This window comes from Symphalangus syndactylus, chromosome X, assembly GCF_028878055.3.
Source record: "Symphalangus syndactylus isolate Jambi chromosome X, NHGRI_mSymSyn1-v2.1_pri, whole genome shotgun sequence".
Taxonomy (NCBI): Eukaryota; Metazoa; Chordata; class Mammalia; order Primates; family Hylobatidae; genus Symphalangus; species Symphalangus syndactylus.
Genome location: NC_072447.2, coordinates 18,126,050 through 18,137,124, shown reverse-complemented (window position 1 = coordinate 18,137,124; position 11,075 = coordinate 18,126,050). Strand labels below are relative to the sequence as shown.

Sequence of the window (11,075 nt, the reverse complement as noted above, 5' to 3'; positions counted from 1 at the left end):
AAACAGATGGAGGGAGAATAAAAGAGGGAGGGAGAATGAGAGAGGGAGAGACAGAGACACAGAGACAGGAATGGGGAGAGAGAGGGAGAGAGAGATGGATGGAGAAAGGGAGAAAGATACAGACACAGACAGACAGACAGGGAGGGGGAGATAGAGACAGGGAGAGAGAGAAAGATAAAGAGAGGGAGGGAGAATAAAGGAGGGAGAAGGAGGGAGAATGAGAGAGGGAGAGAGAGAGAGATGGATGGAGAAAGGGAGAAAGATAGACAGACAGGGAGGGGGAGATAGAGACAGGGAGAGAGAGAAAGATAGAGGGAGGGAGAATGAGAGAGGGAGGGACAGAGACAGAGAGAGACGTGGACGGGGAGATACAGACAGGGAGAGAGCCAGAAAGATAGAGGGAGGGAGAAAGGGAGAGAGATACAGAGAAGGGGAGGGAGATAGAGACAGAGAGAAAGGGAGGGAGAAAGGGAGAGAGATTCAGAGACACAGAGAAAGAGATGCAGGGAAAGAGATGGACAGAGAGAGAGGGGACAGAGAATGCCGTGGTCCAGCTGTTTGTTCCTCCAGATCCCAGGCAGGGGCTGGTGGAGGGTCCGCTGTGTGGGATGCTTGTCTGACGCCTGGGCTACCTGTCTGAATGCTTGTCTCTGCTGGGTAGAGCTATGGTTTGGAAGCTTGTTCCTGCTGGATTGGGGCTGCCTGGCCCAGGGTAAGGAATCTGGGGCAAATGGGTGGACCTCGTTTGGACAGCGCCTGGCCAGCCATAGCATCTGGCTCTGACACCTTGGGAGGTGTCATCCCTGACTCTTCCTTTTCCCATCCCTCAATTTGGGGATGCAAAATATCCCAATTTTGCAAGATCACAGTAAGGGTGACACTCAGAGTCTGTCCAGTGAAAGTCACTGAACAGTGAATAATAATATTTATTAATATTTCATTATTTTATTAAGAGTTATTAATTTTTTTATTAATAATAAAACTCTCCCTTTGCAATGTCAAGTACAGCGGCTGGGGGTAGGGAACACTCACCTGTTCTGTGATTACAGGCTGCATTCTCTGCAAGACAAAAGCAAACAAACTTTTGAGTGTCTGGACCCTCCCTGACAGCCTCCTCCTTCCAAACTCAAATTTCTCCCTCCAGGAAAACCAGCAAAACAGTGGGGGCTCTGGGAAGGCCTTGGGGCAAAACAATGAGCTTAGGGGTAAATAGCACCTGACCAAAATGTTTGTTTATTTATTTATGAGACGGAGTCTCGCTCTGTTACCCAGGCTGGAGTGCAGTGGAGCCATCTCGGCTCACTGCAACCTCTGCCTCCCGGATTCAAGTGATTCTCTTGCCTCAGCCTTCCGAGTAGCTGGGACTACAGGTGCGTGCCACCACACCCAGCTAATTTTTTGTATTTTTAGTGGAAACAAAGTTTCACCATGTTGGCCAGGATGGTCTTGATCTCTTGACCTCATGATCTGCCTGCTTCAGCCTCCCAAAGTGCTGGGATTACAGGCATGAGCCACCGCGCCCGGCCCAAAAGGTTTCTTATGGGCCACTGTGGCAAGACCTTGGTGGGAGGGGGCTTCTTGAGGCCTGTGGACAAACAAGACCCACTGTCCTCCCAGACTGCTTCCAGATGCACCCAGGGGTAGCCATAGACAGCCTATACCAGGCCAGTGACCTGGGGGGGGGGTGCAACACCAGACTAGCTAGGACTCTGCCTCTGGCTGCAGCTATGCCTGCTCCCTCAAATCAGTGAAAGAAAGAAAGAAGTCTGTACTGTACTTATTGTCTTTTTTTTTTTTTCTCTTGAGACGGAGTCTGTCTCTGTTGCCCAGGCTGGAGTGCAGTGGTGCAATCTCGGCTCACTGCAACCTCTGCCTCCTGGGTTCACACCATTCTCCTGCCTCAGCCTCCTGAGTAGCTGGGACTACAGGCGCCCGCCACCACGCCCGGCTAATTTTTTTTGTATTTTTAGTAGAGACGGGGTTTCACCGTGTTAGCCAGGATGGTCTCGATCTCCTGACCTCATGATCCTTCCGCCTCGGCCTCCCAAAGTGCTGGGATTACAGACATGAGCCACCATGCCCGGCTATTTATTTTCTTAAAAAAAAAAAAAAAAACACCAAACAGATTGGTTAAAAAACACTTGGTAATATAAAAGAAATTAATAGACCTAACATTTTTGAGCAGATTTAGACTTACAGAAAAACTGCATATGAAATAATTAGTATTGGAGCATAAATAATAAATATATGGCCGGGTGCAGTGCCTCACGCCTGTAATCCCAGCACTTTGGGAAGCTGAGGCGAGTGGATCACGAGGTCAGGAGTTCAAGACCAGCCGGCACAAGATGGTGAAACCCCGTCCCTACTAAAAATACAAAAAAAATTAGCCAGGCATGGTGGCAGGTGCCTGTAATCCCAGCTACTCAGGAGGCTGAAGCCGAGAATTGCTTGAACCCGATAGGCGGAGGTTACAGTGAGCTGAGATCATGCCACTGCACCCCAGCCTGGGCGACAGAGCAGGACTCCGTCTCAAAAATAAATTAAACAAATAAATAAATAAAATAAAATAAAATAAAAACTAAATATAACACATAGGCTGCACCTGGAGGCTTACACCTGTAATCCCAGCACTTTGGGAGGCCGAGGCGGGTGGATCACCTGAGGTCAAGAGTTTGAGACCAGCCTGGCCAACATGGTGAAACCCTGTTCCTACTAAAAATACAAAAAATTAGCTGGGTGTGGTGGTGGGTGCCTGTAATCCCAGCTACTCGGGAGGCTGAGGCAGGAGAATCCCTTGAACCCGGGAGGCAGAGGTTGCAGTGAGCCGAGATGAGGTCACTGCACTCCAGCCTGGGCTACAGAGCCAGAGTGGCTCAATAAATAAATAAATGTTTATGTTCAACTGATCCAACGAACTGTGGATCAAAAATATTTGGGAAACTTGCATTAAATCTGTAGATCACTACAAAAGAAAAAAGAAAGTTCAAGAAAAAATAAAAATAACCACATTAGAAATAATAAAAATAAAAAACAACAGACCGCATACAGTCTCAAACTTTTTTTTTTTTTTTTTATGAGACGGAGTCTCACTGTGTCGCCCAGGCTGGAGTGCAGTGGTGCGATCTCGGCTCACTGCGACCTCCACCTCCTAGGTTCAAGTTATTCTTCTGCCTCATCCTCCCCAGTAGCTGGAACTACAAGAGGGTGCCAGCATGCCCAGCTAATTTTTTTTCGTATTTTTAGTAGAGATGGAGTTTCACCGTGTTAGCCAGGATGGTCTGGATCTGCTGACCTTGTGATCCACCCGCCTTGGCCTCCCAAAGTGCTGCGATTACAGGCATGAGCCACTGCGCCTGGCTTTTTTTTTTTTTTTTTTTAAATGATCCATGCCTTCTGTGGCGTTATCAGAGGACATTTTTGCCGGTTCCAAGGCCCCAGAGTGCGACTTACCAAAAATAAGGGATGTCCACGGGGGTTGGGGGTTGGGGGGCGGGGGGCGGGGGTGGCGGGTGTGAAAGTTTACCTTTTGTATCTGAAGCTCATAGCGAAATTTGCGATTGAAATGACTTCTCATTTTCCAGTGCATGAAGGAATGTGTCTGATTACACTTTGCAGTCATGTTGGGTGGCGTTAATATCTCTAGCAATGAGAAAAACACTTTTAGGAGTACAAGAAATCAATTCTTTTTTTTTTTCTTTTTTTTTTTCTGGACATACTTCAGATTACTTCTCCTACGCATTTGGAGAAGGGGAGAGAAAAACGCCCTTCCAGGAAGGAAGAGGGAACAGAGAAACTCCACAGGCAGAGACACAGGACTGAGCCGTGTTGGGGGCGCTGGGAGGAGTGAGCCTTGGGGTTGCATCCTCAGAGCCCCACTGTCCCGGGAGCAGCCTTCAGAACCACCCTTTTGTTCACTGAAGTACCAGGCATTCAGCTTTTCCGAAGACTGGCAGCTGCACGTCTTTGTCCCTGCCCCCTCCATCTCGGCTCAGCCCCACTGGGCAGCCTGGCCCACCCCCAACCCCTGCCCAGGGCCAACCCCTACTTCCCATGCCCCCTCTGCCCACCTGCAGCCCACTGGAGCCTTGGAGGCCCTCTCTGCGTCATTCAGGATGGGTTCCCCCCCCCCCAGACTCCTACACTTTAACCTGTACACATCCTGCTGGAGCTTCCACTTCCTGACCCCTGCCTGGCTTCTCACCTCCCCTGCCTCAGCCCCCCAGGGGATGTCCCGCCTCTCCCAGTGGCCCAGGACATCCTCCACTTCCCAGGAACCCCAGGCACTTCCACATCCTCAGGTGTGACTTGACTACCAGCCCAGCCCTGTGTCTCCAGCTGTGTCTGCGTCTCCCCTGGGCCCCTGGAAGGAAGTCCAGCCCTGGACCCCTCCTCCTACCCTCCTGTTCTTTCTCCCCTCCCCTGCTCTCTTCCCGCTTCCCTCACCTCCTCCCCCTCCACTCCTCCTGTTCCTCTCCTTTTTCTACCCCTCCTCCCCATTCTCCTTGTCATCCTCCTCCTTCCCTCTCCTTTCTCCTCCTCCTTCTCCTCCTCTCCTCCTTTTTCCTCCCCCTCCTGCTCCCCTTCCTCCATCCTCTCCCCTCCTTCTCCCTCCTCTTTTCTCCTCCCCCTCCACCCTCCTCCCCCTCCACCCTCCTCCCCCTCCTGTTCTTCCCTCTCCTCCTCCTCCTCTTTCTCCTCCTCTCCTCCCGCTCCTTCTTCCTTCTGCCCCTCCTCCTCCTCCTCCCTCGCCCTCCTGCTCTCCTTCCTCCACACTCTCCCCTCCTTCTCCCTCCTCCTCTCCCCTCCTCCCCCTCCACCCTCCTCCCTGTCCTTTCTCCTCCTCCTCCCCCTCCTTCTCCCTCCCCACCTCACCACCCTTCTACCCCACCTTCTCTATCCTCCCCTTCCTCCTCACCTCCTCTTCCTCCCCCTCCTCCTCTCCATTCTCCTCCCTCCTTCTCCCTCTTCTTCCTTTCTCCTCCACCCTCTCCTCCTCCTCCTTCTTCCTCTTCTTTCTTCTCCTCCTCCTTCCCTCCCCATCTCCACCTCCTCCCCCCCATCTCCACCTCCTCCCCCTCCTCTTTCTCCGTTTTCTTCTCTTCCTCCTCTTCCTCCCCTCCCCATCTCCACCTCCTCCCCTCCTTCTCTTTTTCTTCTTTTCCTCCTTCTCCTCCTCCTCCCCCTGCTCGTGTTCTTCCTCTACTCCCTTCTCTTCTCCTTGTCCTTCTCCTCCTCTTCCTCATTTCCCTCTCCTCTTCTGAAGCATCCCAGCATCCTGCCCGTGGGGTCAGGGCACGTCAGCTCTGGGCATATTGACATTCTCACCACCTGGGAGGTTCCCTGGAGCTCAGGTATCGTGACTGAAAGTGTGTGTCCTTCTGTCCCAAATTCCTACGTTGAAGCCCTAACCCCTGGTTGGACGGTGTTAGAAGGTGGGACCTTTGGGAGGTGACTGGGGTGAGCTGAAGTTATGAGGGTGGACCCCCATGATGGGGGGGGTCCCATGACTCATGATAGGACCCATGATGGGGGGGGTCCCATGACTCATGGTGGAATCCATGATGGGGGGTCCCATGACCCATGATGGGGATCCTATGACCCATGATGGGGGGTCCCATGACCCATGATGGGGGATTCTATGACCCATGATGGGGGGTCCCATGACCCATGATGGGGGATCCTATGACCTATGGTGGGACCCATGATGGTGTTAGTGCCCTTCTAACAAGAGACCTCAGAACTTCATCTCTCTCTCTCTGCACCACATGAAGACACAGTGAGAAGATGACCCTCTCTCCAAGCCAGGAAGAGACCTCCCGAGGAGCCCAGCCAGCCAGCACCCTGACCTCCAACGTCCAGCCTCTGGAAATGTAAGAGGCCAACGTCTGTGTTGGGAGCCACGTGATCCCGTGAGATCTGGCGTGAGGCTAAAGCCGTGGCATCACAGAGCTGAGGGTGGGAGGGAGTGTCCTGGGCTACTCACCAATCTGTGAAAAGACGACAAACTTATCTGTGCAGGGAATACTGAAGGCTGCGCTCCTGCCCCTCACCAGGATGTGGGAACTTTGAGAACCGCTGGAGAGTCGAGAGATGTCATCGAAACGACACCCAATACGTGTTCCCCGAGCATCCACTTTGTAGTGAAGACACTCGTACTGTTGATGCCTGCTGCGGTAAACGGTAAGCTTGGGGGACGACCCCTTGCCGATGGCACCCGCACCGGGGACAGCCCGGCCTGCCCTGGGGCACACCTACTTGGCAATGTCCAAGTACAGGTCGTACTGGACGTCCGCGGGGGCCGCCGGGCCTACCGCCCAGCTGCAGCTCAAGAAATCCACATCGTGAATCCAGCAGGTCAGATTCTCCGCACCCGCCTGAGGCTTCCCACCTGGGTTCACAAACATGAAAGAAAACTCAAGTCGGGGCCGGGCGCAGTGGCTGACGCCTGTCACCCCAGCATTTTGGGAGGCCAAGGCGGGTGGATCACCTGAGCTCAGGAGTTCGAGACCAGCCTGGCCAACATGGAGAAACCCCGTCTCTACTAAAAATACAAAAATTAGCCGTGTGTGGTGGCACGCGCTTGTGATCCCAGCACTTTGGGAGGCCGAGGCGGGTGGATCACTTGAGGTCCGGAGTTCGAGACCGGCCTGGCTAACATGGTGAAACCCTGTCTCTACTAAAAATACAAAAAATTAGCTGGGCGTGATGTTGGGCCCCTGTAATCCCAGCTACTAGGGAGGCTGAGGCAGGAGAATTTATTGAGCCTGGGAGGCAGAGGTTGCATGGAGCCGAGATCGTACTACTGCACTCCGGCCTGAGCAACAGAGTGAAGTTTCTTCTCAAAAAAAAAAAAAAAAAAAAAAAAATCCAGAGCCGAGTGCGGTGGCTCACGTCTGTAATCCCAGCACTTTGGGAGGCTGAGGCAGGAGGATCACCTGAGGTCCGGAGTTCGAGACCAGCCTGGCTAACATGATGAAACCCCATCTCTAATAAAAATACAAAAAATTAGCCGGGCGTGATGTCGGGCCCCTGTAATCCCAGCTACTAGGGAGACTGAGGCAGGAGAATTTATTGAGCCTGGGAGGCAGAGGTTGTACGGAGCTGAGATTGCGCCACTGCACTCCAGCCTGAACAACAGAGTGAGACTTCGTCTCAAAAAAAAAAAAAAAAAAAAAAAAACAAAGCCGGGCGTGGTGGTTCACGCCTGTAATCCCAGCACTTTGGGAGGCCGAGGCGGATGGATCACCTGAGGTCAGGAGTTCGAGACCAGCCTGGCCAACATGGAGAAACCCTGCCTCTACTAAAAATACAAAAAATTAGCCGGGCGTGATGTCAGGCCGCTATAATCCCAGCTACTCAGGAGACTGAGGCAGGAGAATTTCTTGAACCCGGGAGGCAGAGGTTGCAGTGAGCCAAGACCACACCACTGCACTCCAGCCTGGGCAACAGAGTGAGACTATATCTCAAAAAAAAAAAACTAATCGCTTTTTAGAGTGCCTTTTGTATTTTGAGACCATGGTGGATACACAAGCAGTTATAAAAAATAATAATAGAGATCCTGCACATTCTTTTATTGATTCATTTATTCATTTTTACACAGTCTCGCTCCATCGCCCAGGTTGGAGTGCAGTCTCGGCTCACTGCAACCTCTGCCTCCCGGGTTCAAGCAATTCTCCTGCCTCAGCCTCCCAAGTATCTGGGACAACAGGCGCCCGCTACCACACCCAGCTAATTTTTGTATTTTTAGTAGAGACGGGGTTTCACCATGTTGCCCAGGCTGGTCTCGAACTCCTGAACTCAAGTGATCCACCCGCCTCAGCCTCCCAAACTGCTGGGATTACAGATGTTTTTCTTTCACTGTGTGTGTGTGTGTGTGTGTGTGTGTGTGTGTGTGTGTGTGTGTAAGACAGAGTTTCGCTCTTGTTGCCCAGGCTGGAGTGCAATGGCTCACCACAACCTCTGCCTCCCAAGTTCAAGTGATTCTCCTGCCTCAGCCTCCCAAGTAGCTGGGATTACAGGCACCCACCAACGACACCCCGCTAATTTTTGTGTTTTTAGTAGAGATGGGGTTTCACCATGTTGGCCAGGCTGGTCTTGAACTCCTGACCTCAGGTGATCCACGGGCCTCGGTCTCCCAAACTGCTGGGATGACAGGCGTAAGCCACCGTGCCTGGCCAATCAAGATTTTTTTCTTTCACGGTTTTTGTTTGTTTTTTGTTTTTTGAGACAAGGTCTTGGTCTGTCGCCCAGGCTGGAGTGCAGTGGTCAGATCTCATCTCACCGCAGCCTCGACCTCCTGGGCCCAAGTGATCCTCCAACCTCAGCCTGCCGAGTAGCTGAGATTACAGGCAAGTACCCTTATGCCATGCTAACTTCTTTTTAACTTTTTTTTTTTGAGATGGAGTTTCACTCTTGTTGCCCAGGCTGGAGAGCAATGGCGTGATCTTGGCTCACTGCAACCTCCGCCTCCCGGGTTCAAGCGATTCTCCTGCCTCAGCCTCCTGAGTAGCTAGGATTACAGGCATGCGCCACCACACCTGGCTAATTTTTGTATTTTTAGTAGAGACGGGGTTTCACCATGTTGGCCAGGATGGTCTTGATCTCCTGACCTCATGATCTGCCTGCCTCAGCCTCCCAAAGTACTGGGATTACAGGCTTGAGCCACCGGGCCCAGCCGCTAATTTCTTTTTAACTTTGTTTGTTTGTTTGTTTGTTTTGAGATGGAATTTCACTCTTGTTACCCAGGCTGGAGAGCAATGGCACGATCTCAGCTCACTGCAACCTCCGCCTCCCGGGTTCAAGTGATTCTCCTGCCTCAGCCTCCTGAGTAGCTGGGACTACAGGCATGCGCCACCACCCCTGGCTAATTTTGTATGTTTAGTAGAGATGGGGTTTCACCTAGTTGGCCAGGCTGGTCTCGAACTCCTGACCTCAGGTGATCCGCCCGCCTCGGCCTCCCAAAGTGCTGGGATTACAGGTGTGAGCCACTGCGCCCAGCCTCCGCAAGAAGCACTTTTACAGCCAAACCCACCTCTCTCCAGCTCTCGCTCCTGCTTATATCCCTGCAAACCACGAGACTGTTTTCTGTTTGTAAAGTTTTGCCATTTCAAGACAGTTGTATAAATGAAATCACTCTGTGTGTCACGCTCTGGAGTGGTCTTTTCTTTCCAACTCAGCATAACTCCCTGGAAATCCATTAAACTTAAAAATAATTAAATTGAGCCTGGGCATAGTGGCTCATGCCTGTAATCCCAGCACTTTGGGAGGCTGAGGCGGGTGGGTCACAAGGTCAGGAGTTCGAGACCATCAACATAGTGAAGCCCCATCTCTACTAAAAATACAAAAATTAGCTGGGCGTGGTGGCAGGTGCCTGTAGTCCCAGCTACTTGTGAGGCTGAGGCAAGAGAATCGCTTGAACCCGGGAGGCGGAGTTTGCAGTGAGCTGAAATCGCGCCACTGCACTCCAGCCTGGGCGACAAGAACAAGACTCCATCACAAAAAAACAAAACAAAACAACAACAACAAAAAACCATGGACTTCTAATTAATTAAAAAACAAAGAAGAGGCCAGGCATGGTGGCTCATGCTTATAATCCCTGCACTTTGGGAGGCTGAGGCGGGAAGATCACTTGGGCCTAGGAGTTTGAGACCAGCTAAGGTAACATAGCAACGCTCCGTTTCTGCAAAAAGTATTTAAGGCCGGGTGCTGTGGCTCACCTCTGTACTCCCAGCACTTTGGGAGGCCGAGGCGGGCAGATCACAAAGTCAGGAGTTTGAGACTAGCCTGACCAACATGGTGAAACCCCGTCTCTACTAAAAATACAAGAATTAGCCGGGCATGGTGGTGGGCGCCTATAATCCCAGCTACTCGGGATGCTGAGGCAAGAGAATCGCTTGAACCCAGGAGCCGGAGGTTGCGGTGAGCCGAGATCATGCCACTGCACTCCAGCCTGGGGGACAGAGTGAGATTCTGTCTTTAAAAAAAAAAAAAAAAAAAAAGTGTTTAAAACATTAGGTGGGCATGGTGGTGCATGGGTGTAGTGCCACCTTCGTGGGAGGCTGAGGTAGAAGGACTGCTTGAGCTCAGCAGGTAAAGCCTGCAGTAAGCTGTGATTGCACCACTGCACTCCAGCCTGGGCAACAGAGCAAGACCCTGTCAGAAAGAAAAGAAAAGAAAGAAGAGGAGAGGAGAGGAGAGAGGAGAAAGGGAAAAGGGAAAGGAAAGGAGGAAGGAAGGAGAGAGAGAGAGGAAGGGAGGGAGGGAGAGAGGAAGGAAGAAAGGAAGGATGCAGGGAAGGAAGGAAAAGAAGGGAGAGAAGGAAGGAAGGAAGGAGAGAAAGAGGGAAAGAAGGGAGTGAGGCAGGGAGGGAAAGAAAAAAGGAAGGGAGGGAGGAAGGAAGGAAGGAGAGAAAGAAAGGGAGGAAGGATGGTGGGAAGAAGGAGGGAGGAAAAGAAGGAAAAGAAGAGGAGGGAGGGAAGGAAGGAAGGAGTGAAGAAAAGAAGGAAAGAAGGGAGAGAGGGAAAGAAAGAATGAAAGAGAAAGAAAGATGGAGGGAAAGAGAGAAAAAACGAAAAAGGGAGGGAGGTAGGGAAAGAGAAAGAAAAAAAGAAAGAAAAAGAAAGGTAGGGAAAGAAAGAAAAAGGAAAAGAAAGAAGAAAAAAAAGAGAAAGAAAAGAGAAAAAAAGACACAGTGAAGGAGAGAGGGAAGGAGAGAGGGAAGGAGAGAGGGAGGGAGAGAGGGAGGGAGAGAGGGAATAGAGAATAAACAAACAATTAACATTCTTCTCACTGTTGTCAGGGAAGAGGATCCACGTGGAGAACGGTGGATTGGCCACTCGGACGGTGTAGTTGGTCACTTCACATAAGGAAATTGCTCCAAACTGGCAATAGCTGTTGTTCATTGCCTAAGAGAGACACAGGAATATGATGGCTGCTGAGAGACCATGCTTAATTTGATGCTAAGGATGTTCAGATTTTTTTGAGGCAGAGTTTCACTCTTGTCACCTAGGCTGGAGTGCAGTGGCATGATCTCGGCTCACTGTAGCCTCTCCTTCCCGGGTTCAAGCAATTCTCCT

General features: G+C 51.4%; 2 protein-coding genes across 5 annotated transcripts in view; one reads left to right on the top strand and one right to left on the bottom strand.

Annotated features, from left to right (window-relative positions):
• Positions 1 to 11,075, top strand: part of LOC129475035 (uncharacterized) — a 66,125-nt gene that overhangs the window by 42,456 nt on the left and 12,594 nt on the right. Inside the window, exons 2-5 of one of the 3 annotated variants that reach the window (XM_055266867.2) lie at positions 3,722 to 4,298; positions 5,264 to 5,351; positions 5,772 to 5,870; positions 6,019 to 6,180. In XM_055266867.2, coding sequence (XP_055122842.1) covers positions 3,722 to 4,298; positions 5,264 to 5,351; positions 5,772 to 5,788 — 682 coding nt within the window. In that variant the 3' untranslated portion in view covers positions 5,789 to 5,870; positions 6,019 to 6,180. Of the gene's footprint in view, positions 1 to 3,721; positions 5,582 to 5,771; positions 5,871 to 6,018; positions 6,181 to 11,075 lie in introns of those variants that run through there. The other 2 variants (XR_008654736.2, XM_063635159.1) reach the window with 2 other exon arrangements.
• Positions 1 to 11,075, bottom strand: part of IL3RA (interleukin 3 receptor subunit alpha) — a 35,309-nt gene that overhangs the window by 15,069 nt on the left and 9,165 nt on the right. Inside the window, exons 3-7 of one of the 2 annotated variants that reach the window (XM_055266863.2) lie at positions 10,790 to 10,904; positions 6,256 to 6,388; positions 5,984 to 6,168; positions 3,524 to 3,639; positions 1,033 to 1,059 (exon numbers count right to left, since the gene is read on the bottom strand). In XM_055266863.2, the coding sequence (XP_055122838.1) occupies positions 1,033 to 1,059; positions 3,524 to 3,639; positions 5,984 to 6,168; positions 6,256 to 6,388; positions 10,790 to 10,904 (576 nt within the window). The remainder of the gene's footprint in view (positions 1 to 1,032; positions 1,060 to 3,523; positions 3,640 to 5,983; positions 6,169 to 6,255; positions 6,389 to 10,789; positions 10,905 to 11,075) is intronic. The other variant, XM_055266864.2, reaches the window with a different exon arrangement.